Source organism: Canis aureus, chromosome 34, assembly GCF_053574225.1.
Source record: "Canis aureus isolate CA01 chromosome 34, VMU_Caureus_v.1.0, whole genome shotgun sequence".
Lineage (NCBI taxonomy): Eukaryota > Metazoa > Chordata > Mammalia > Carnivora > Canidae > Canis > Canis aureus.
In genome coordinates this window covers 14727789-14755595 of record NC_135644.1, presented here as the reverse complement: position 1 = coordinate 14755595, position 27807 = coordinate 14727789, and the positions used below count along the sequence as shown (strand labels likewise).

The following is a 27807-nucleotide window of genomic DNA, read 5'->3' as shown; positions in this document are numbered from 1 at the left end:
TCCCGGGTCTCCAGGATCACGCCCTGGGCTGAAGACGGGTGCTAAACTGCTGAGCCACCCAGGGATCCCCACAGAATTTTATTATTTATTAATTTTTTAAAAAAAAGTTATCTGATGTTCTGAATTACATTAAAGACAATGAGAAAAAAAAAGAAAAAGACAATGAGAGAAATGAAACACTTAGAGGAGACTATTGAGAATATTTAAATTTCATTACCAGGAGAAGAGGCCATAGAAAGGGAAAAATTAATATTTAAGAGAGTTAAGGTTTAAAGCATTATATATCAGGACAAAAAAAGGAAGTTATGAAAATAAGTTTTTCAAATGTTATTGTTCCAGGCTAAGAGTATCCACAAGAGGGCATTATTGTAGTGAGGGCTGTGTGTGAGTATTCAGTATCATAGATTAGCTAGAGGAGGGCTTACAACTTCAGGTTATCTCAGAAGCTCACTCCTTCCATTTTACTGTATCTACCAGCTCCTACTCCCTCCATTCACATTCCTTGACTGTTCACCTTTCTAGGTTCTTCTTCCTAGCAAAAGCCCCTTCTTGCAGGAGGCTTTCTTCTACCTGATAAATAATTGGGCTGTGCCTCATCTATCATCTCTGAGATGTTTGTGTGGTTCTGAGTGGTTAACTCAAACTTAATTCTAAACATAAATCTGGGTGCATTCCTAGGTAATTTCTAGTTTAAAAATATTCTAGATGTTTCCTTGCAGGCCAAGAGATAACAGTGTTGATTTTTATATCCTTGGAAGGCCAAAATCTAAACTGGTAGGAAAGGCCTTCTTGATTGAGTTTTTGTTCTAGATAATTAAAGAGTCACAGTCTTTTCAATATTACTTATGTGATCAGTGAATCCCATGATATAGATTTGTTTTTCAGTTTATTCTGTATTTCTCCTCTGGTTCTCAAAGAAGGAAATAAGTCTTTGCTCTTCATGAACTTCTAAGAAACTTAAATTCGTTCAGATATTCACCTATGTTAATGTTAAATCTTTTGTGCCTTTTTAAAGCTTTGTCTTAGGCTATATAAGAGAGATATTTATATATAAGAGAGAGAGAGATAATTGGAGTGAAAGTAATGAGACTGAATCACTGTTCTTACTAAGCAGATTGTATCTCAGATACTTGGCAAAAGCTAATTAGTAATGGCTTTTGTTATTTTTATATCTGATTGGACTCTTAAATCATCTTTACAAATGAATTCTAAAGTTGAGTCTTTTTTTGAGATTTGAAGTGCTATGAGTTCAGAATTTTTTTTTAACCTCCCTGAATGCATGCTCTTTGCTCTTAGAGGTTGTTGAATCTGAGAGTATGGTGGCATTGCCTTATTGTGCAATTACTGTAGTCTTTGATCTTTCTAGACTAATTATGTTGAAATATGGTAGTGACCAAACAACACTGCCATTCCCTTTTTTTTCTGTTAATACTCTTTTTTCAATAATGATAATTTTCTTTTTCTAGGTTTGCCTCTTCTGTAGTATACATTATTTATTATTGCAAGATGAAATGGGTGAACCAGATAATTTTGAGTGTTAAATGAGTCCTTTCTATAAGCTGGCTTGAAAACTGCCTTTTGTGAGAAATGATGGTATAGCTCTGGGATGGAGATTTTTTTTGAATCACAAATTTGATGTCATGGCAATTAATTTTGCTTCTGGCTGATAAACTATAATAATTTGGTAGCCTTGCTCCTGTAACTTATATTTATCTTGGGAACTTTTATTTTGACACACTTATTGGCTAGGTTAATATGTTTATGTATGTATAATTACTGTTTGACTTATTTCCATAAAGAATTTGAGGGAACTTTTTTTATAATGTAGTCTTAGCTAAGTAAGATACTGTTGAATTTATTGAGTTGAGTCAATGATACTTGAAGTTATCAGAAAGGGGGAAAAATGCAATAAACTGAAAAAGAATTTTATACTTTATCACAAATAATTAGATTAATAGGAATATTACTGTTTTCCTCCAATCTTCTTAATATATATGTATAGTTAGAAAAATTATTCTCCTAAGCATTAAGGAATACAAAATTTCTTCTTTAATCTTTAAAAGAAAATCTTTAATATGAGAAATTATGATGCTTCACTATAATAAACACATACTTGTGCTTCAGCAGAGTAGGCAAACTGGTATGAGATACTATTTATTTCTGTATCGGTTGGGACTTAGACAAAGGAAAAACCTCACATTGAGAAACAGACAAAAAGATGAGGAATATAACCTAAATGAAGTTAGGGGGCATTAATGTCATTTTATTTTTTTAAAGATTTTATCCATTTGTTTATTTGAGAGAGATTGAGAGTGAGAGAGCACAAGCAGGGGGAGCAGCAGAGGGAGAGGGAGGCTCCCTGTTTGTCAGGGAGCCTGCTATGGGACTTGATCCCAGAACCCAGGTATCATGAGCTGGCCTGAAGGCAGACGCTTAACCGACTGAACCACCAGGTGCCCCAGTGTTCTTTTATTTTTGTTTTATTTTATTATTATTATTATCTTTTTTTTAGATTTTATTTATTCACAAGAGACACAGAGAAAGAGGCAGAGACACAGGCAGAGGGAGGAGAAGCAGGCTCCATGTGGGGAGCCCGATGTGGGACTTGATTCTGGGGCTCCAGGATCACACCCTGAGCTGAAGGCAGATGCCCAACTGCTGAGCCACCCAGGCGTCCCATATTTTTAGATAGAAATCATATTTAGCTACTTTAGGTGTTATACTCAGCATCTAGCACAGTGCCATCCACTTGTGAACCGTATGAAGGTGATGTGGTTTTATAGTTGTTTCTAAGAAATTTAGTCACAAAATTAGAAACATTTAATTATTTTTTTATAGTCCTTTGGAATTCAAGAATTAATCACTGTATCTCAGGAAACATTCTAGCTGTGTTTTTTTTCTTCTAATCTTACTATTGGTTACCAATGGAATTTGCCATTCAAAAAATAAAGATGATTAGTTTTCTACCTGTGTTTAAGATGTAATTCATCATTGGGGTACCTGGCTAGCTCCGTCAGTAGAACATGTGACTCTTGATCCTCAGGGTCATGAGTTCACATCTCACATTGAGTGTAGAGGTTATATTACCAAAAAAAAAAAAAAAAAAAAAGCAAAAGATATAATTCATTGTACTAAACTTGTACATTTTGTAGATTAGCAAACCCAGCTTCTTCTTTTGTATCATGTATAAACATTTAAATATAATTTTAAGGGTTCAATGAATGTTACTCTCTCTAAAACACAGATTTTTAATTAAATACATCTTTAGGTTAGTTCCTTTGTAATTAGGAACTTCTATTTTCAGTAGACTATTAAAAGGAGGGCTTGCAACTCAACATACAATGTGTCAGTCACTTAATATTATATACTGAAAAATTATTTTAAAAAGATACTTGGGATTGGGGAGATTTATGGTAAAATTTAACCAGAAGATGGCAGTGATGATCCTCCTATACTTCCTGCAATGGTAATCAAAATGTTTTACAAATGTAATAGCATGAAATGTGCACGTTTAAGTGTTGATATATAATGTTAAGAGTGATGATTTAGGGGAAAGCATTTGCTGTTTGTTTTATATACTATGAAAAATGTATATTTTTCTATAAGAAGGGATTAAGAATATTTTGGGTGTCTGTATCTTTGTCTGTACACTTCAGTTTTTTCTGAATACTGGGGTAAGGAAGTTATCATAAGTCTTGCCTTGTTTAAGTTGCATGCATCACTTTATGTTATGCATCATGTCTAGAAGGCATGCTGTTTTATGGCCTGTTTGCATTTTTCACCCAAATTGCTGGAACTAATGGACATTTTAAAGGAGCCATTCCTTTAGCTGTAGTCATTTTCTTTAAAATGGCCCCTTTTCTTTGTGGGGGGAATAGGAAATCATTTAAGGTATTTCTGAAATAAATTGTTAGATGAAAATTAACATTTTAAAATGAATCTCAGAAAATTTTTTAGTAGTCTACTGAAGAGTATAAGTTCCTAATTACAAAGGAACTAACTCAAATGACTTTTGAAGAATATTTCAGAGTTTTGATTTTGACAACAATTATAAGTAATATTTATAATATCTGGTGATCTTAAAAGTGAGAAGTTAGAAAGGGGGGAAGGAATGCTCTCCTTTGAAAATTAGTGCCCACATTTGGTGTTGGCTGGGATGAAGATGCATCCTTTCATAATCTTGCTTTTTTTTTTTTTTAATATAAAACCCAAATGCATTTTGCCAGAGAAATTGCATGAATTGTCAGCATGCGTTGTTAACTTTGTCTTTCTCCTCTTCTTTCTACTGTTCATTTTCATTCATGTATTTTTGTTTTTTGGTTTGCCATTTTTTTTCTTTTTTGTTAATTACTTCATGTTAAATTTTGAAACGTCATAAGCTGAGCAACCTCTCCGTGTAGTAACAGCGGATACCTGTCTATTTCACTATTTAGTCCCTCCTCCTATGTCTCCATCCTCCAAATCTGTGAGCACACCAAGTGAAGCTGGAAGCCAAGACTCTGGAGATGGCGCAGTGGGATCTAGGTACAGTAAATTTCTTTTAATAGTCTAATGATAGAATGCATTTGGTGCCCACATACTGTTGATGCTTTAGAGAGACTAAATAGCTATGTTGAAACTAACATTTTGCAATCTAAGTGGCATAGAAATTATTTGTTGTAAATTAGGGAAATTTTTTTAATAGTATTTTAACTGATTAATTTAGACTGAATAGTTAATTGATTTTATACTAATTATTTTATATTAAAATAGAGATGTTAATTCATTTATTTTTTTATTTAAGCATACTACACAGGTTACTGTGTAAATTATTGTATATATAACATAAACAATGTAAATAGTGTATAAATAGTGTATGATAGTATAAAAGTATAAATGTAGTATAAATGGTATAAATACAGTGTAAAATAGTTTATAAATAATGTAAAACCTCTTTGTTGTGCTTAATTTTCCATTCAGTAATTGAAAATCTAAACAATTCAGTTTAAACCCTTCAATTGTGTTGTATTGAGTTATTAATTCTAGTTAAGATAGAAAACAGTAGTGCCTAAAATATCAAATAGAGGTAACTGCTAAGGAAACAGGAGTGTTTACTGTCTTGAGGGTATTATGCTAAATGAAATAAGTCAGAGAAAGACAAATACTGAATTATGTCACTTATGTGTGGAATCTAAAAAAACCCCCAAAACCAAAGAAATCCAAGGTCATATAGATACAGAGAACAGATTGGTGGTTGCCAGAGGTGAGAGATGGGGAATGGTCGAAATGGGTGAGAGTTTCAAAAGGTACAAACTTCTAGTTATAAAATAAGTTGTGAGGATATAATGTACAGCATAGTGACTACAGATACTAATACTATATTGCATATTTGAAGATTCCTGAGAAAGTAGATCTTAAATGTTCTTATCACAAGAAAAAATACTTTTGTAACTATGTATTGTGACACATGTTAACTAGAATTGTGGTGATCACTTTACAATATATACAAATATCAAATCATTATATACCTGAAAGTAATGTAATATTATATATATATATATATTTTTTTTAAAGATTTTATTTATTTATTCATGAGACACAGGCAGAGGGAGAAGCAGGCTCCATGCAGGGAGCCCGATATGGGACTCGATCCCGGGGCTCCAGGATCATGCCCTGGGCCGAAGCCAGGAGCCAAACTGCTGAGCCACCCAGGGATCCCCAGTAATATTATATGTTATACATACTCACTTAAAAAAATGTTTTCTGCCAAGTTTTCCTGTACTCACGTCTTCCTTATAAAACTATATTTCATATTTGTTTTAGGATCCTGCACACATGTTGAGCCTTGCTTTCCAAAAGTTCAGTAAGATTTCAACCTCTCTCCAAAGACTGTATTGGGGAAAGTATTTTTACTTATTCCTTTTTGACATATGCACACATATGAACACACACGCTCGCTAACAGCAAGTCTTTTAAAAACAGCATCATACTTTTTGACTCCCTGTGACAGCTGAAATGAGATTTAAAAACAGTTAAAAACTTTATTCAGAATCCTCATTTAGGGCAAGAAGTTAAATGTCCTCCTGTGAAAAATCTTTTAACACACCTTTTAATAGGAAATAAAGTTTCTTATTAAGTTTCATCTTTGTGCCTGAGTCCCTCTGACTGAAGTTATAAATAAGTAATGAGTATTGAAAAGACAAGAAAAAAGAAACAAGGGAGCTAGATAATAAACTCAGTATTTTAATCGATTTGTGAATAATCAGGTTGTCATTAACAATTAGAAGACAAAAAAGTTTCACCAGTTTGGATTTGAGATGTGTTTTCCAAAACTGTTTCGTAAATAGAACCAAAATTGCAAATGTAAGCTACACTGTCATGGAGGTAAATAATAAAACCATCATTTAAGAAAAATCAAAACTTAAAAAAAATAATAGTACCTTATAAAATACTATATATTATAGACTAAAGGCTAAATTTATTTAGTCTAAACTTATTTTTACGACTAAGTTTGTCTCATACTTCATACTTTTCGTACAAATATGTTAATATTCCTTTGCGGATAAGCAAATGGTATTTTCAGTAAAAAGCTTTTTTTCTCTTCTGCAGCATTACTTTAGTACAAATATTTACCCAAAGACTTATTGTATTTATTAAATTTATTTGTATTATAAACTATTTTTATGTAGATAATTTACCATGTTCATTTTGAATTCTGTGTTTTTGATTTTGAATAGTAGAAAGAGGGCAGCCCCGGTGGCGCAGCGGTTTAGCGCCGCCTGCAGCCCGGGGCATGATCCTGGAGACCCTGGATTGAGTGCCGCGTCAGGCTCTCTGTATGATGCCTGCTTCTCCCTCTGCCTGTGTCTCTGCCTCTCTCTCTCTGTCTCTATGAATCAATAGATAAAATCTTTAAAAAAAAATGAATGGTAGAAAGATTATTTTATTTTATTTTTTAGAAAGATTATTTTAAATGCCACATCAGCAAGTTTGCTTTTATTTTTTTTTAATAGAAGTCTTTTTTATTTTTATAAAGCTGATTCTTTTTTTTTTTTTTTAAATTTTTTTATTTATGATAGTCACACAGAGAGAGAGAGAGAGGCAGAGACATAGGCAGAGGGAGAAGCAGGCTCCATGCACCGGGAGCCTGACGTGGGATTCAATCCCAGGTCTACAGGATCGCACCCTGGGCCAAAGGCAGGCGCTAAACCGCTGCACCACCCAGGGATCCCAGCAAATTTGCTTTTAAAACTACTTTGTAACGTCTACTTGGTTTTATTCATTTTTTTTTTAATTTATTGATTTATTTGGGAGAGAGAGAAAGAGAAAGAAAGAGGGAGGGCAAGGAGGGGGTGGTCAGTCTGAAGCAGACTCCCCAGTGAGCACAGAGTCTAACTCCAGGCTTGATCCCATGACCCCTGAGATCATGACCTGAGCCAAAACCCAGAATTGGATGCCCAATCAGCTGAGCCACCAAGGTGCTCCCGTCTCCTCAGTTTTTGAAATTAACATGAATTAGAGGGGCAGCTGTGTGGCTCAGTGGTTGAGTGTCTGCCTTCTGCTCAGGTTATGATTCTGGGGTTCTGGGATGGAGTCCCACATCAGGCTCTCTGAGGGGAGTGTGCTTCTCCTTCTGCCTATATCTCTGCCTCTCTCTCTCTGTGCCTCTCATGAATAAATAAATAAAATGTTAAAAAAATACATATGAATTAGAATATGTCCTTCTGAGTTTGACTGCGAAACCCAGAGTTTATTAGAGACCCGTTGGAATATTGTGAATTGGTACAGGGAGTAAATACTGTTAAGAAAAATATTTATTTGTAGATAGGATACATATTCATCAAATTGCCAATATAATGTTAAATACTAGATAGATTATTACAGAAAATAGAATATTCTGGTCCTTGCCTTCATAGAACTTACATTCTAATGATTAAACCTTAAAGATATTATTCACTGTACTGAAAAGTTCGAAGCATAGAGTGCTAACTTGTGTTTAAGTTTAAAGTATAGATTTTTAATAAGTTATAAAACAAGAAAATAAGTATTTAAATATCTTTCGGGGTATTTGTTCTTATTAGAGAATGAATATAAGATTTAGTTTCTTTTCAGTTTAACAAGAGAACAAAAAAAAATCCTCCTTTTGAATGAGATAACCTTGTCTTTTTTTTTTAACTTGTGTCTTTTTAATCTTAGTACATATATTGTCTCCTTTGAGAGCAAAGATTCAGTTTTAATTATTAACTTTTAAGAAGGCTGTGTATGTTCTTTTTTATGTATGTATGTATACATGCAAGAGTAAAAACTATGACTTCTACATCATCTCCAGATTCCATATAGGGAGATAATTAATCTTGTTAATTGGTGATTAATGAATAGCATTTCTAAATATATGGCTTTTTAAAAGAATGCTAATATCTGAGAATGAGACAGAATGAACTTGAATTGAGCAGGCGTGTTGGTAATGAAAGAATGAAGAGAATAAGAAGAAATATCACAGGAAAATACATGAAGATGTGTGAAATGTATGAACCTATACACACAACTCTGTTAACTGGGCAAGACAGTCCAAGATCAGTACACTCAAGAAGAAGGAAAAAATATATTAAACATTACCAAATGTGATATCAAGACATACCTGAATCATTATTTCCAAATGCCAAAAATTTCTATTGGGCCTGGTTGTAATTTATAAATAAATATAAAAGGCCATGAAAAGTGATGTCTCTAACTCTGCAAATTCGGAGTTGAATTTCATTGTTTCTAGTTCTCTTTCTCAGTCACTTCTGTTATCTCTAAAACGTAGCTAACAGTTACTCAATTTGGTAATCCATATTTCTTGATCCTTGTTCCTTTTTCCATTCTTGATCATTTTATCTTTCAGGCTTTTGGATTATATTGGAATTTTACTTTATATGTCTGCTGATGCCTTTAATAAACATAATACTGTATGTTGTGCATGTATTTTCGGTACTGGCTATATTTTTAGATAACGTTTTATTTAATTTTAGACTTAAATGACATCCTCAACAAGGAGCTGTGGGTCACTAATAGCAGCTATACCTCTCATATAATGTAAAGTCTGGGGACAGAACATCCCTTGGAGAGCACCTCGTAGAATCCTTTCTGATTTAACAAAGCCTATTTGTTGCTATTTATTGCTTAGTAGATCTTCAGAGTGACCTTTTCTTTGCATACACACAATCCTGTTTAAATCCCAGAATCTTTCTTTATATTTTTAATATAAAGAATCTCTCTAGCTCAATTTTTTTTAAAGATTTATTTATTTGTGATATACAGAGAGAGAGAGAGAGAGAGTGGCAGAGACACAGGAGGAGGGAGAAGCAGGCTCCATGCTGGGAGCCTGACGTGGGACTCGATCCCGGGACTCCAGGATTGCGCCCTGGGCCAAAGGCAGGCGCTAAACCGCTGAACCACCCAGGGATCCCCCTCTAGTTCAGTTTCATCTGTTTTCATTGGTAAATTGCTTAGGCAAGTAAAATATAGAAATCTTTATTGTATTTAAATATTGTAGCTGTTTTAGTTCTATAACTTATTTAAGTATATATTAGACAAAAAGGTAGTACTGAATATATTGTGTTTAACTTTTTAATAGGGACTATGAGCATCATACAGTACTGTACGTAATTATCTTATATTCTACTAACTTGTGAGAACGCCAGTGTGATAAAGTACCTTTTGTTCTAGTAATACAAGATTTAGTTTAAGTGGAAAAGATCCCATATAAGTTACTTACCTGTAGGCAAGGCTAAAACACAACCAAATATTTATTTAGAATTGATACTCTCTAGAAGTTTAGTTAATTAGGTAAGTCCTTGGAACACAAAATATTTTTCCTGGGAAAATTTATTTTTTCCTAGAGACAGAAATCTTTAGTTGTTTTCTAAAGCAGATGACATGTAAGCCCAAGGCAGTGCTTAACCCATAAATTACATAGGGGTCACATTTTGGAAACTTTAGCTTTTTTGTATCCCAGTGGAATAGTCTTTGGTTTTCTTACCTAAAGGCTTATGTGTTGATTCATTTCCTTTACCAATATGACAATTTCCTGCACACATTTAATGCTTTGGGCAAGATTACAATATGTTAACTAAGATGTTTCTACTAATGTTTTTTTAATTAAGAAAATTAAAATTTTAGTTATTTTTATAGTCTAGCTTGTTTTCCAAAAATCATGTATTATTCGTGTTGTTGGATGCTTTGGCTGTTCTTGTCCATTATTAGGCAATATTAGCTTCCTGTAATCTGAAAATACTGTCTTTTAACTATTCTGGGTTATATGTTTGCATCTTTAACCACATTATGCTTATGGCGTGCATTAGAGCATTGAGTGATACCTGGTATTTTTTTTTCATACTAACCAGAACATGTGGTTTTTAATTGTGAACAGTATTTTAGCTTTACCTATTCATAGAATGTATTTGCTTGACTAACTTATGGCCTTTTTTGCTAACGCTTCATGGTTGTCCTACAACCATTTAGGACGCTGCATTGGGATACAGATCCATCAGTTCTTCAGCTTCACTCAGATTCCGATTTGGGGTATTGAATAGATTTTTTACCTTCCCTCTTTTATAATTAATTTGATTCTTTGTGAAACTGTTACTTAAATTTCTAATGTACAACTATACAGTTAGGAAAAGAATTAATATTTTACTGTGACACCTCATTTATCCTCTATCATTAGTGAAAGAAATATTTTATGTATCTGATTTTCTAAGTACCTAAGTCTACCCATTTAAATGTCCAAAGTCCTTTGATTATCTCTGTAAACCTTTCTAAGCTGTATTACAAACTTCCCAGACTTTTTCTGATATGTATTCTTCATGTAACTGAAACTTTTCTGAGTTACTTGATATGAATATTAATTTATTTCCTGATGATTTCTGAGGTTTTAAGAGGAACAGAGCTGTTAGTCATTTATACTATGGCCCCAGATTGCCATTGATTTATTCATTAATTCATTCATTTATTTATTCTAGTCTCCAATGCAAATTATATATGTTTGTTGCTGCCGTTGTGCCTTTTACTTAATAGCTCTTTTCCATTGTTAATTTGTACCTTCTAAAACACGTGACCAACACCTAATTTGGAATTAATCTAAAGTAAGAGTAAATAAGTCTTCAATTAGGGCATGTAAGAAAAGTATATGAGCTTCTTGTACATTAACTGGAAGCTTCTCTGTTGACTGCCCTGAGACTCTCTCCACCCTTAGTTGCTTCCTTATTCTCAGAAAAAGTGGCTTTTGGATAAGTGAGGTATTACCACCCTACCCTTCTACCCCTAAATCTTAGAGTATTTTATTTGTTCGTTCTAATATTGTGATTTTTTTTTTTTTTTTTTTTTTTTTGTCTAATTAGAACCTGTATGCAGTCAAGTTAGTAACTTGTTCCTTATGTTCTTGACTTGGCCATTTTTTCCCCAGATATGTGAGTGATTTACTTTTCAAGTAGTTTATATCTTAAAACTCAGAATATAGTGTTTCTTATTTCAAATTTTATTCTTAGAACACAAGATTACTTCAAGTCTGCTTTAAGTTTTCCCACTTAATTCTTTGATTATGTACTTTTTTTCCCCTTTTAAAACTAAGATATTCCTAAAGTGGAAAACACATTAAAAGAAATTGTTATGGCCCACTTCTGGGACCCTAGAGAAAATTAATCTGTTTAATTACTAATTTTATTATACTTTTTTGTATAGGATTTTGAAAATGTTTTATTAGAAAACAGTTAACTATTACATATCCATATATATTTCAGATATCCTGCTTGATTTTCGGAAGTTACAGCAATGCTTTTATTAGATATCCTTTTAAGTCAGTCTTATAATAGAGAGCCTCTTTGGGAGTTTGTAAGCATACTATATTATTTGATTAAATATTTAGACATCTGATAAATCAAGAAAAAATCTTCCGTATACCTAATAAAAGAGATTTTTCTTTTCTTACATTTTCCTCAGCTACAATTGTCTTCTGTTTGTCAAAAAAAGAATGAATTCTGCCTATTTAAAACAGAAGTGACTTTAAAACAGAAGTGTATTCAAGATACCTGTTGCTTTAATTCAGGTGTAGAATATTTGCATTGTAGTTTGTCCGTATATGAATCAAGGACAGTCCTGACTATGCAGAGATTAGAGATTTAAAAGTTTAAATATTTCATTTTAAGATTTAAGTTATATGATTCTCAATTTCTGCAAAGTATAAGAAAGGTTTTCAACAGAAACTTATTTTTCATTCTTAAACCTAAAGCCTTCTAATGGTGAAGGAAACTAAATGTGGTCTGAGTGAGATCCATATATCTGACTCTTCAAAAAAGTCTGGAATCATATCCCTACTAAGAACAGTACTCATAACCAACCATATTTAGTCCACTCTGAAATTCCTGTCCTCTAACTCTATTATTACCCACACATTTGCTCTAAGAAACTAAATTATTTGCCTTTTTAAAGTGAAAAACAAACATCTTGGATGATTCAGAAATACCTTTTGTCTTTGCTATCTTCTAAATTCTTTTGTTAGAATGAAGCCAATTCATTGTTCATCTAAAATTTCTTGAATAAAACAAGGATTTAAATTACAATTTGGATGTGCAATGTTTAATTCTTAATTTTCCAAAATAACATGGTTTGATGTAGTTAAAATGTTTCATTTGTTGTATTTAAAAACATTTATCTTCACTTTTTCTAGACGAGGACCTATTAAACTTGGAATGGCTAAAATTACACAAGTTGATTTTCCTCCTCGAGAAATCGTCACATATACAAAGGAAACTCAGACTCCAGTTATGGCTCAACCCAAAGAAGGTGAATATTTATCCTAAATATGATGGTTCTTAAATTCCCATTTTGAGTAAATGAATTCTTTCTTTTTTTTCTCTTCCTTTCTTTTTTGTTTTTTGGCCTATTTTGTAGGGAAACATAATACTAACACTTTAAGATTTCCGTATTAATGTGTTTGTTCTTAGAGTTTTAAAACCTTTTCTTTTAGAAGTTAATAAAAGTATAAACCATATGTATGGTTTTTAATTTTGTTGACATAAACTTAAGTTTTTAATCTTCATTTTGTCATTGATATGTGATGCTTTAGAATCCGGAAAGCTGGGATCCCTGGGTGGCGCAGCGGTTTGGCGCCTGCCTTTGGCCCAGGGCGCGATCCTGGAGACCCGGGATCGAATCCCACGTCGGGCTCCCAGTGCATGGAGCCTGCTTCTCCCTCTGCCTATGTCTCTGCCTCTCTCTCTCTCTCTGTGTGACTATCATAAATAAATAAAAATTAAAAAAAAAAAAGATTCCGGAAAGCTTAGGAATGTTCTATTTCTCTGTCCCCAAGCATAATCCTCTAAAAGAATATATCACACAGTAAATGAAACCATGTGAATTATGTTCTGTAGAGCACGTGATATTCTGATATGCTGTCATTGTTATGTTATCCATATTAATGAAGAACTCCAGACCTAATCTTAAACTTTTGCTTTTATGACTTAAGGGCTCTAGTGTGTTGATTTCGTAAACAGCCTTTAATCTGTATGAAATAGAGAGATGTATACATGGACATCATATTGAATGTTGAGTCTTTTGATTCTTTTTCTTTTTAAAGATTTATTTGAGAGAGAGCAAGAGCAGGGGCAGAGGGCAAGGGAGAGAGAACATCCTCAAGCAGTTTCCCCGCTGAGTGCAGAGCCCAACTTAGAGCTTGATCCCAGGACCTTGAGATCATAATCTGAGCTGAAATCAAGATTCGGCCACTTAACCCACTGAGCCACCCGGGTGCCCGAGGAGTCTTGATTCTTAAACCAGAAGGAGAAGGAGTTACCATTTTTGCATTGGGAACTAATTTTTAAAATCTTATCAGATAGTTAATGATTCAAGTATAAAGTTAATATGATAGTTCTTGTTTTTTCCAGTTAGGCTAATAAATTTATGTCACACATTAAAGAGGTTTTACATAATATATGTAATACAGGTCCACAGTTTCTTATCTAAAACCTTTGAAGCCACATATGTATTCGAATTCAGAATTTGTTAGATTTTTGAGAAGTTACTAGTAAAGTATATGTGCCGTAAGTAAACACTCCAGCTGCATCCTGGGCATTAATATTTTGGCAGCAGAAGATAAGAATATTCAAACTAAGTAAAATAAATAATGATTATAAATAGCTTTACCTCTGATCATGTCAAAGCTTACCACTAAATGAGTTACAGATTTTAGAGTTGCTGTTATTTTGGATTGTGGTCTCATAATTTTCCTTTTAGCAGTCAGTGCATAAGGAATGTTTTTTCTCTTTGGCCAGGAAAATTTATTCCTGTTTAATTGTGGAATATAAAACATTAAAACTTTGTTTATCAAGTATTTTTAAAATTTCAGTTTCATTACTGTTTCTCCACTAAGGAGAAGCAAAAATAATATTTACTTCAGGAAGCCCAGAAAATACAAGTAAGCAAAAAGGAGAAAAAAGTCTTTGTGGTGCGTGGGTAGCTCAGTCAGTTAAGCATCCAACTCTTGATTTTGGCTCAGATCATGATCTCAGGGTTGTGAGATGGAGCCCCATGTCCCAGCATGGAGTCTACTTAAGATTCTCTTTCCCTCTTTCTGCCTGCAACCCTGCTTTTTTTTTTTTTTTTTAAAGATTTTATTTATTTATTCATATGAGAGAGAGAGAGGCAGAGACACAGGCAGAGGGAGAAGCAGACTCCATGCAGGGAGCCCGACGTGGGACTTGATCCCAGGTCTCCAGGATCACGCCTTGGGCTGAAGGCGCCGCTAAACCGCTGAGCCACCCGGGCTGCCCGCAACCCTGCTTTTAAAAAGAATCCTTGAGACCTTTAGCTGTTACCAAAAAAAATCTTTAAACTTTCATGTTTATATATACCTCAAAAGAAATTAGGATTATACCTATTTACAGGCTATGTACTTTTTAACAACTCTCCTTTCCCTGCCCAGATAGGATGGAGGTGAAATAAATACCTTAGACTTTTCTGTTCACTTTCATCTTGTTCCCAAAAAGAGTTGACATTATCATACGTACTATTACATTTCAAAAATTTTGAGGAAATCCGGGTAATATGTTTACCCAGGACTTTTTTTTTTACTTGATTATGTGAATGTTCATTTCTGTGGATACATTGATTGGTAAAATAGCTTTCACAGAAGGAAAATCCTTATCTTACTAGAAAAAAAGCCACTGATGATAAACTTGAGACATAAGCGACTTAAAGGAAAGATGAAGTGTTGAACAGTATTAAGAATATTAATACTGCAGGATTCCATAATTTCTGGAAAATAGTATTTTATTAATATATTAATTCAAGTATTTTAATGTGTATCTTTCTGGAGCTACATTATTGTATATGTTAACTGAAAAAAAAAAAAAAAAAAAAAACCAAGCAAAATAGCCAAAATGAAGGCACAAAGACTCATTTAAAAAGTATAATAGGCTGGTTTTCTTCATCTAATAGTTTGGAAATTTATTTTTAGTTATTCCATCATACTTACGAAATGCATTTTGGATTACTTGAAGTATAAAGTGTTCTGAAACTATTTTGGGTAATACCTATTATAATCAGTTTAAGTGAAGAGTTCCTATTTTTTTAAATAAAATTTTTCAATTATTAAGGTATTATATTATTGAGAATTCAGAAAATACAGAGAATGAAACTAGTATACTATCTTCCATCATATACAAAAGTAAATTCAAAACGGATTAAAGATTTTAATGTAAGACCTGAAGCCATAAAACTCCTGGAAGAAAACCTAAGCAATAAGCTCTTTGATATCAGTCTTAGCCATACGTACTTTTTTAGAACAGTTCTCTTAGGCAAGGGCACCAAAAACTAAAGTAAACAAATGGGGTTACATTAAACTAAAAAGCTTTTGCAAAACCATCAACCAAATAAAAAGGCAACCTAATGAATGGGAGAAGAAATTGGCAAATCATACACCCAAGAAGGGGTTAATATCCAAAATGTATAAAGAACTTAGACAATATAAAAATATTTTTTTAAATGGACACAGGAATTGAATAGACATCTTTCCAAAGAAGACCTACAGATGGCCAACAGACACTTGAAAAGATGCTCAATATCACTAGTCATCAGGGAAATGCAAATCAAAGCTACAGTGAGATATTACCTCATACCTATCAGATTGGGTAGTATCAAAAAGACAAAAAATAACAAGAGCTGGTAAAAATGTAGAGAAAGGGGAAATCTTGTACACTGTTGTGAATGTAGAGAAAAGGGAAATCTTGTACACCAACAGTGTACAAGAGTATGGAGTTTCCTCAAAAAATTAAAAATGGAATCACCATACAGTCCAGCCATTCCACTTCAGGGTATTTATCTGAAGAAAACAAAAACACCAATTTGAAGAGAGACATATATATATGTATGTATATATATATAATACATATATAAAAATATATATATGTGTATACAGATGTATGTGTATATATGTATGTATATATGTATGTATATGTATTTGTTCATTGCAGCATTATTTACAATAGCTGAAGATATAGAAGTAGCCTAAGTATCCATCAAAAGATAAATGGGTAAAGAAGATGGAATATTCCTTAGCCATAAAAAGTGAAAATTTGCCATTTGTGAAAACATGGATGGCTCTGGAGGGTATTACACTAAGTGATAACTCAAACAGAGAAAGACAAATACTGTATGTTTTCACCTGTATGTGAAGTCTTAAAAAAAAACACCAAGAAAACCCAATCAGAACAGACACAGGATTCACAGATACAGGAAACAAACTGTTGGTTGTTACCAGAGAAGGGGCAGACATTGGGGGTGGGTAAAATAGGTGAAGGGGATTAAGAGGTAGACTTCCAGTTATAAAGTCAGTCAGTCATGGGAGATATAACGTACAGCATAGGGAATATACTCAATAATATTATAATAACTTTATATGGTGACAGATGATAACTAGACTTACTGTTGGGGTCATTTTGTGGCATAAAAAATACCAAATTGCTATGAGTATACCTGAAACTAATAGGATATTTGTGACAGTTATACTTTAAAAAAATTACAGAAAGGATATAAAGAGGAAATTATTCCATTGTGTAATAATTACTGTTAATATTCTGTTTCCAGTTTTCAGTGATATATTTTTTCAAAAATTGTCTATATATACATATATAAGTTATATACATATATGATTTTATATCCATTTTGAAATTTGCATTTTTAATTGCTTATTTTTGTATGTGTGTAAATTTTGAAATGTTAACATGTAACTTATGGCCATTGAACTAATATGAATATATAACTATATAAGACTGGCATTTTTCAAAAATTCTTTTTCCTATTTTTATTTTGCAAGTAATTAAAAATTTGAAAGATCATGATATGTTAGATAAGCTGATGATCCAGAAGCACAAGATAAACTGTATTCTTTTCAGTTTTAAATTCTTTGGGGCAAGGCTTTTAGCATTACCAAACTTCAGCTTCTTTGCCAGATTTGCTGTAAGTAGAGAGACTGTTTCTTCTTCATTACTGTAATGCCTGCTCTTAGTAGTGCCTGGCATGTAGTAAGAACATAGTACTTGGAAAAAAAAAAAAAAAAGAACATAGTACTTGGTGAAGGAATTAATTACTTTTACCTACTCAGGAGAATTATTTTGCTTACTTGTGTTATTTATTTTCATGCATTTACTCTAGAAGTAACTACTGGGAAATAGGTTATTTTCAAGTGTTAATGCTACAGTATAATTACTGATGAAATTGGGTGAAAAGTATGATTTGTCTCAGTTCTTGGTTTTAATATGAATATATCATATTCTAATCTTTATTTCTCTTAGATCCATAAGTGAAACCATTATGGATTCTCCTTAAAGCCTCCTTGAATTCCATGGTGACAAACTGTGTAGCTACAAATATGTTCTCATTTTGTGTCCTATGTATCCCTCTGAATGCTATGAACAAAATTGAATCTGTTAACATCTTTCAGATATATTATTTTAGCTATTTGTAATGGTTCTTCAAACTTCATGTTTAAATTAATAGCTGAGGATTTTAACTGCAAAGAGTGCTCACATATCAGGTAGAGTGTGAAGCACTTTACATTATCTCTAATCCTCTCACCAAAACCATGAGTTAAATATTTGTTCTATATACACATGAAGAAGGTAAAACTGAAGGAGATACTTTATCAAGGGACACATAGCTAGTAGCTAAGATTCTAACCAAGTCTGATTTTAAGATGTGCTTTCTCTCTCATGCTACCATTGAAGCAACACGTTCATGCTTTTATGGTGGTAACACATGATAAAAAATTCAATTTATAGTGTAATACAATACAGGCAGGGATACAGATGTATAACTGAAACAATAGTTTTATTAAGTAGCACCTCCTCTTCTCTTGTTATATTTCATTTTTTAAATGAAAAATGACCATAATGTGCTAAATTTATTGGTTGAGTTAGACCTGTAGTTTGAAAAACATTTCATTAAAGGATAGCATGGTTTAGTTTACTTATTTATTGGTATATCTGCATCAGGAAAATATTTTATGGTAATAATTGCCTAAGAGTTATGAATAAACAGCTTTGATCTTTCATTGTGCTAAATATAATTTTTATTATCTTTACTTATCAGAGGTGAAAGTAAGAAGATAAGTGAACTCAACCCAGTTTCTGATGAGTATGTCTGTGTCAGTACCACTACCTATAAATTTTTCCTGTGGACTAGACTTAGATATTTTTTAAAGGTCCATGTTTATTCATTTGCAACCTAACAAGTATTTATGATTCTATAATTTTATTGAGTATACCCTATATATGAAGGGACTATGTCATCTTTTGTTTTTTTTGTGGTTTTTTTTTTTTAGTTTCAGGTTGAATTATATAAGTGAAGGAGAATAATAAATTTATCCTGAAACCATGGGGCCATCCCCAGTTATAAAAATGAGATCATTTCCTTCCTATATATAATAATTATTTTCATGTCTAGGGCTCTTACCATTAAGTTTCTTTTCCCAATTTGTGGAAGTTTTAGGAAGAGGGAAAGAAAAAACCCTGAAATTAAGGTTTTATAATGAAAACACTTTGTGCTTAACTGTACTTGTACTTATCCATTGCTTTAATATAGTGGTTCTCAAACTTAGCCTGGTTGGTTTCCATTTAAGAATTATGTAACAAATTCCAAAACTCACCATGAGGCAAAATTGCTGAAATTATAATTTGAGTGTAGCAGACAGTAAATTAAACTTGGGTAGGCAGTGTAATCAGTGCAGGAGTAATATGAGTTACTAAATTGAAGATAAAAATTGGCCTTAGGCTTAACTCTTTCTACCATTTTTTTAAAATGGCTGAATCTCTTCTTTTAAAAAGCAGTGTTTTTTTTCTTTGTTTTTTTTCTTTGTTTGTTTTTTGTTTTTTGTTTTTGTTTTTGAAGCAGTGGTTTTTATTCTGCCTTGTTTTTCTTTTTCACCATTCTAGCCATCTTCTTGCTTTCAAGTTTACTCTTTAAGTTGGTAGTACTGTTTCTGAACTGAGATGCTTTGCTGTCTTAAAGCACCTACTGTGAATGAAATTGACTAGGAACATGTGACCTTAGTCAATTTCACTCTCTGCAGGTAAAAAGCATCTCATGGTGCCCACAGATATACTCCTGGAAAAGTTACTTTATTCCCTTACCTTTTTAAAGTCTTTAACTCTTTTGAAAATGGCTTTATTTTTTAAATCTACCTTTTTAGTATGGATTTTTTGCTGCTATTTTTATTTTATTTTTTTTTAATTTTTATTTATTTATGATAGTCACACACAGAGAGAGAGAGAGGCAGAGACACAGGCAGAAGGAGAAGCAGGCTCCATGCACCGGGAGCCCGACGTGGGATTCGATCCCGGGTCTCCAGGATCGCGCCCTGGGCCAAAGGCAGGCGCTAAACCGCTGCGCCACCCAGGGTTCCCCTTTGCTGCTATTTTTAGATAGATTTTTAAAGAGGAAGAAATCCTATGTTATCTAATATTATCAGTTTATTGACACTTGAGGAAACTGAGGCCTGAGGAAGTTAATTGATGAGCTGCTGGTCACAATGTGAGTGAATATAGGGCTACAACCAGAACCTGACTTTTGATTTCCAATGAAGTGCAATTCTTATAATATTCCAATTTCTTATCTGTGTGGAGTTTTACAGTTACTTTTGGTATTGGTTTAGTAGCCAGATATTTTTCCTTAGGAACATGTTGATTAGTATTTGTAATGTATAGAAAAGTATTATATGTAAATAGCTTTGAATTTTTTATTGCATAATCTTAACATCTATCAGTAATCCATGCTTCCCAGGCAGACTAAATTTGTGGAACCCTTGGTTAATATTACTTTTAAAAATTGTGGAATAAATAAAGCATATAGTAAATTAGTTTTAACCCTTAGAGAATCTGTGAGAATATAAATATAATTGAAAATTAAAACATTTGTTCTTAAAGACTTGTAATCAGCATATCTGAAATTATAGCCTCAGAAAAAATGTAATATTTATGAGATCATAGATATCAGGATCTATGTCAATGATGCCAATATTGCCAAAAATCTGAATTTTGTAAAAAAAGACCATGTAGAAAACCAGATCGTGTTAAAGTAAATGGTATAATTGAAATTTTACTTCTTTTTTGTTTTTCCCCCAAGTTAACATTAGATCTGTATTCAAAATATTTCCTGATGAAACAGACTGCTATATATTTTCCCTTGTTGAGGATCTAAATTATTAAGGAAATCCAAGAGATCTTGTATATCAGTCTAGATATTTAAAAAAATAAAAAAAATGGATGCCATTGATCCATTCATGAATCTTTGTCCCAATATAAGGTTCTCTTAATATTGATTTTATTTTATTTTAAATTTTTTTCTTTATTCATTATTCATTTTTATTTATTCATTATTTATTCACAGAGAGAGAGAGAGGGAGAGACACAGGCAGAGGGAGAAGCGGGCTCCATGCAGGGAGCCCGACGTGGGACTCGATCCTGGGTCTCCAGGACCAGGCCCTGGGCTGAAGGCGGTACTAAACCGCTGAGCCACCCGGGCTGCCCTTAATATTGATTTTAAAGAGTAAGGTGTAAGTAGGTGAAATTAGGGACAACTGGATTGAAATGGAATGATTCAAAATGATGTTGATCTAGAAAAGAAAGGATTATTTTTAAAGTATAACAGAAAACTGATCATATCTGACCTATATTTTAAAACTAATGATTAAAACATTTCCTTCTAATCTCATTTTATGATTTTTTGAAATTATTCATAAGTTGAGTTTTAAAAAATTAAATCATTTTTATATGCAGCAAATTTTCTGATTTTTATTTTTTTATTTTTATTTAATTTTCTGATTTTTAGAACTTAGTGGCAATTTCCTTTATACCATAAATAATTAGACCACTTTGTAAATTAGGAATACTCCCTAGCACATTAAACTATCTTAAAATAGGGCACATCAATATTAATGAAACTACGTAATTTATAGACAACAAACATTTTCTAAACAACATTAATGGACTAATGATAGGACTTGTTTTTTACTTATAATAAGAATTAATTATGATAAGTGATAGATTTAAAAGTATCACTGTTTAGTGAGGATTTACTAGGATGTTGCATATTACCTGTTAAATGTGTTGTAACATTTTAAAATAATTCAAAGTGTACTTTGTGGCTTATTCTTAGCTTAAATGTCTCTTAAGTAGAATGTGACATATAGATGAGAAAACTTGCTCTGAAGACTCCTTCCTTCAGTTTAACAAAAGCCACCCATTTTACAGATGATTTAACTTTGATTAACCTACTCCATTGTAACAGATTATTCCGACAACGGGAATTTCATTCTTCGGTGTTATTTCTAGGTGCAGCTTAATTTACAGAACAGCTTTTCTTTCCATCTCACCAAAATACATCACAATTTTGATGTTAACTCAAAGTAAAAATTCACTGGTTCATTAAACCTAGTCTTAGCATTCATTGACAAGAGATTTGTCATTTTAAAAGTAACTGCTACTTTTATGCATTCTTTACTGCTCAGTTTATAACCTTGGATTCCCTGTCAGAGAAAGCATGGAGTTAACCACTTAGCATATTGCAATGAATATTCATCAATAAATTGATGTGACATGGCAGTCCCATTTTCAGTCTTCTTCCTCTGCTGCATTCTTTTCCTGTTTTAAATACATTATAGTTTATCATGTAATAAGGACTAGCATAGAAAATCTTCAGAATTATGATGTGTTTTTTTTATCATGTCAATAGTCCTTTAGTACCCATCATATTAGTTTTTAAAAAGAGAAGTGTATTTTGTTCAGAGGAACATTCTCTAATCTGAGGAAGATTCTCTAATCTGATATGAGGAACAGTCTCTAATCTGAGGAACATTCTCTAATCAGAGGAACATTCTCCAATCTGATATTACCGATGGACATTTTTGTCAAATATCTGAGATATATACATAGATAATTGTTTAAGACCAACTTTATAATAACAATGTTTTGTACTTTTTAAGATTAGGTAATTTGATTTTTGTTCCTTGAAATTTTATTTAGCTTAATCTTTTGACCTGTCATAGTTTTTAAATCAGTTTTTTTATCCATCTAGAAAGAGAAGTATGTACATTAAAACAAAATACTGAAAACATGTATCTAAATAGTTGGTAACTCATTCAGCTGCAACTAAACTAATCTATATGGGCAAATAGGCATAGCAAATGCCATGTGAGAGGTAAGATCACTGTCTCTAACATACTTCATCTACATTTTAAATTTTAGAAGGAAAAGATGGTCTATAAACAAGATCTTTTCTGTTAAATATGTAGATTATGAGGTCACTTAGCACTAAAGTACTGACCATATGCATTATGACAGGAATTTGACACCTGTCATTGGAAATAGTACTTAGAAGCTGTATAATGCGACAAAGTTGAGGGAGGAAAATACAATGTGGATAGGAGGCTGTAATTTATAATTCACAGTGCTCAAGAATGACCTGTCCAGCGTGTCTCAGAATCCCTCTCCTGGATTTTAGGATTTGCTTACAGTGAACCCTGCTAGTAAACAAAGTTGATTAGGATAACTGATAGCAGAAAAATGAAAAAATATATCTATTCTCAGACTTAATTTTTAATTGAAGTAAATATATCATTATTCTAAAAGTCAACTCCCAAGTTAAATGTAATTAAACTATTTTATTACATTACACCTACAGGTGACTTTATGGTAGAATTTCATCATGTTTGAGCAATACAGTATAGAATTGTCACCAGTTATACTGTTTTCAGATTAATAATCTGTTGTATATGAGAATTCATCTAAAAAGGAGTTCTGTCTTTCTCTTTCTCTGTGTGATTATTTTGCCCAAAAAAAGCTTTCATTTTTTTTAAGTAGCAGAAAAGCTGTAATTGGCATGCTTTGTAAGGAAGTGTCAATGTGCAAGAGAGTGGCGATCACTAAGAATTCTTTTACGTGTTCTTTCCCCTTTGCACCACCGCCTCCTCAGCGGGGTCACTGAGATCACTAGCTTTTCTTGAAATGGCCATTTTCACTGGCAGGTGCATTATACCCTGTATTTTCAGATTGTTTTTCCATTCTGAATGTTTGGCAGGTTGATTGCTCTGGCTGCATTGACGGAGAAAGGGCTGACAAATGCGGTTGGGCTGGCTGAAAAGACAGTGATTACTGTTTTCCTTTGTGGCTGATTGAGGCCCTTGAAAGGAAAAATTTTAACCTTCACCATTTGGTTCAAAAGTATGAGCATATATTGAAATCATTCGTGCCATTTATCCTAGTTCTGTAAACTTGTCAGAACGTAAAAATCGCTCAATTTCAAGTAATGTAGGATTGGCATACGTCATTATCATTTTGATTAAGTTGGAGGTTGTATCATTGTGTGCATTATACAGTGTCATTTAAAGCTTTCTTTCCTACAGGTACAGTTATATTTTTATTGCTTATACTATAGATTTAGAAAGATTTTCATAGCTCTCCAAACCTAACACTATGTGTGTGGTTTGGCAGCTGGTGTGGCCTACAAGCTGCATTTTGTTTGCAGGGTAAAGGCTTATCTGTAGGCCTCCTGGAGTGTGGGTAATTGCACAGGCTCACCATTGGGGAGAGACAGGATTGGAAGCAGCCAAGCGGAAGAATGTTGTGCCATCCCTTTGCCACCTTGTAGCAGAAAGACACAATCCCAGCAGTGCCATCTGGTTGTTGCTATCTAGTCAGCTGGTCTGGCTGCTGGGACCATGACTTGGCAGCTGGTTCCCATCCTTGACCATTCTTTTGTGTACAGAGCATGTATGTGTGCTTTAGATAATTTTGAACATGGGTCGGGGAAATGACTATAAATAACAAGTCTCCTTATTGAATAGGCCCTCATTACTTAAGATGCACTCTGCTACAGACGCCTGCTGCCATTCCCTTATAGACAAATGACACATCTGTTTAGGCAATGAAAATAAGCATTTTCTACATAAAATCTGAGAAGGTATGCAGAGTTATATGTTCTATAACATTTTAAAGTAAGTCATTTTAAGTTAGTTCTTGATTTGGGGAGATTTTGTAATAAAGTCTTATAAACATTCTATGTTACCTCAATATATATTTTTGTTCAAGTTAAGAAAACATTATTTTAAGTGCTTATTGCCACATCATGCAATGGTAGATAATGAGACTTGCATTTAAAATGACAGAATAGAAAATGTGGTCTCATAGCTATTATCTTTAAAATCTGCCTCTCAAATAGCAACCTGAGAGTTAATGTAAGCCGTCTTTATGCCATACGAAGACCCATTAGACACTGATGGTTTCAGATCACAAGTAAGCAGCTAGCTCTGTAGGCTATTTTAGACATTTGATTTTCTTCGTTCTACAGCATTAATGTGTCAGCATGCTACATAAAACTATGCAGGAGTTGCATGTTGTTCTGTCTGGAATGATAAATGCTTGCAAGCTTTTAGAGATTTCCATGAAGAATTTATCCTAATTGCTAATATATCTTATTTCAGTTTATGTAGTTACAAAATTTGGAATGACTATTAGAGGTACCACATAGGTATCTATAAACCCCAAGAAGTTCCACTTTCTTTTAAAATTGCATTGATGAAATTCATACTATTTTTACTTGTTCTGTCTTACAGTGGTTTACTTCTGCATTTATGTAAAGTTAGTTGTGATACCTTCTGAACTGTTGCTCAAAAGTTCATTGGTTTCATAAAAATAATTTTTGTGTTATTCTGTTTTTTTCAGATGAAGAGGAAGAAGATGATGTAGTGACTCCTAAACCACCCATTGAACCTGAAGAAGAAAAAACTTTAAAGAAAGATGAAGAAAATGATAGTAAAGGTATCTGAAAGAATTTAACTTTAAAAAAAAATTTAAGGTTTATAAAAAAAAAATTACTATTTTTGTGTTAAGGTAGAATAAAATACTCCAAACCAAAGAGGTGAATCTGATTGAAAAAAAATATGTGGCATTCATTGATCCAAACTGTGATAGTGAGTTGACATGATTTGATCGACATAAATTAGACTTCAGGAAAACATTTGTTTTCCAGCTCCCCCTCATGAACTGACTGAAGAAGAAAAGCAACAAATCTTACACTCGGAGGAATTTTTAAGTTTCTTTGACCATTCTACAAGAATTGTAGAAAGAGCACTTTCTGAACAGATTAACATCTTCTTTGACTACAGTGGAAGAGATTTGGAAGACAAAGAGGGGTAATGTTTAATTGCTAAAATTATGGCTTCAGCAATGTTACTTTAAAATTACTTAGATTACTTTCAGATCAAGAGAAGTTATAACATCATCTTTTTTTGGATTTGGTCTTATTCTATAGAGAGATTCAAGCAGGTGCTAAACTGTCACTAAATCGACAATTTTTTGATGAACGTTGGTCAAAGCATCGTGTTGTTAGTTGCTTGGATTGGTCATCTCAGGTAAGTTGTAACAAAATTGGTTATTCGCTTTTTAATTAAAATTATTTATAGGCACTTTGAATTATGGAAACCTTGTATATTAAATCAGTATATATCATTTAAAGTAATAATGGATGATGGTTCTAATGTTACTGTATTCATTTTATCTTGTATACTTTGGAAGAAAGGATTGGAAACATTATTTAATTTAAAATTCAAGATTGAATTTATGTCACAACCCAGGTTTACTAACGTCAGTTGTTCACCAAATCTTTTGGTTAAAATTGCAACGTGTTTTCATAAAATGTTTTAATATTAAAACATTTTAAATAATGATAGTTTTTATTTAGAGTTGTACTAACATTCCAGTAATTGCAACTCTCAATATACTTTTCCTGAGGAAATGTTAGGTATTTGTATTTTCAAAATAATTTTGATAAAAACAGTTGAGTAACTAAGAATATGAAATGGTTCATGCATAGCATTTTTTCCCCCACTTGATTCTTGTGAGCAGTATCCAGAGCTACTCGTAGCTTCCTATAATAACAATGAAGATGCTCCTCATGAGCCTGATGGTGTGGCCCTTGTATGGAATATGAAATACAAAAAAACTACCCCAGAATATGTGTTTCACTGCCAGGTAAGATGGTCTTTTAACAGTCTTCCCTAAGTTTAAGAAGTCATTAATGAATTTAGACAAGTGCCTTTTTTCTTTTCTTGTCAACATAATGATTTCATTGGATTGGCATTTACTAAACCACTTCATGTTTGCAAACAGATGTTAACAGAAAACTGAAGACTTCTCAGTTCAACATGATCTGCCTTTTTTAGCTTTTCTGACATCTCTTATGTTTAATCACACCTAAAGTCCTTTGCAGTTGTGATTTTCTGTTATTGTGATTGATTATATAAAAGGAATCTTTTATAAAATGCCTTTTCTACAGGGACTTTCTCATGAACTTATTTGCTGAATATACAATTAGACGGTTGGCCCACTGAATTACTTATACATGGCCTGAGGAGTTGGAACTAGATAGTTTTAAATAGAAACATATGTATGAAGTAGGAAACAGATGCTGATTTTTAAAGTGGGTTTAGTGTAAGGTTAAAATTTGCAAGCCTATTCTGGTTGCATAAGTTATAATCTTTTAATAATCATAATTCTGAAAAAATGCTTAACTGAATCAAAACTAGCTTATTCTCTGTTGTCAGATTACTGTTAGAGCCAGTTGTCTTTTGATTTAATACTGTAATCAAATTGAAATAATTTTTGCTTTCTTTATAAATTGAATACATTTTACATAAACAATCACTACATTTGACTTTTAAGCCAAAACTATTCTAATGGTATATTTTTCTATTCTGAAATAAAATGAAATTTTTAAACAAAGTCATTTACTTCTTTTTATAACCTTTAAACTCTTACAATAAAAGGGGAAATGCTTGTATATAGATTTATTTTTATAACTTCTCGGGCTTCTTCCATTTGAACCTTAAGTATAAAAATCTTTATTTGCAGTCTGCTGTGATGTCTGCTACATTTGCAAAATTTCATCCAAATCTGGTTGTTGGTGGTACATATTCAGGCCAAATTGTGCTGTGGGATAACCGTAGCAATAAAAGAACTCCAGTGCAGAGAACTCCGCTGTCAGCTGCTGCACACACAGTAAGTAAAGAGGTTATTTCCATTAGACTTCTGCGCTGCTTCACCATTAAATACTTAGTAGTGTCCATCAGAGTAGTCTCAGAATGTGTTTCCTTTGATGTATGAATTCCTCATCAGCCTCTAAGAATGAAGGCCTTTTTTTTTTTTTTTTTTGTATTTTTGGAAATCTGTTTTATTTAAAACTCATCTATCTTCTGAGACAACCTTTTATTAATCAACAAAATAGCATCAAACTTCACATTAA

The 27807-nt window shown here is 32.7% G+C and overlaps 1 protein-coding gene across 13 annotated transcripts in view; it reads left to right on the top strand.

Moving 5' to 3' along the window:
* Positions 1-27807, top strand: part of DYNC1I2 (dynein cytoplasmic 1 intermediate chain 2) — a 59309-nt gene that overhangs the window by 11327 nt on the left and 20175 nt on the right. For 4 of the 13 annotated variants that reach the window (XM_077883337.1, XM_077883339.1, XM_077883336.1 and 1 more), the window contains exons 4-11: positions 4380-4524; positions 10483-10542; positions 12686-12801; positions 25230-25325; positions 25537-25699; positions 25819-25918; positions 26412-26537; positions 27417-27563. In XM_077883337.1, the coding sequence (XP_077739463.1) occupies positions 4380-4524; positions 10483-10542; positions 12686-12801; positions 25230-25325; positions 25537-25699; positions 25819-25918; positions 26412-26537; positions 27417-27563 (953 nt within the window). Of the gene's footprint in view, positions 1-3656; positions 3675-4379; positions 4525-10482; positions 10543-12685; positions 12802-25229; positions 25326-25536; positions 25700-25818; positions 25919-26411; positions 26538-27416; positions 27564-27807 lie in introns of all 13 variants that reach the window. The other 9 variants (XM_077883341.1, XM_077883340.1, XM_077883343.1 and 6 more) reach the window with 5 other exon arrangements.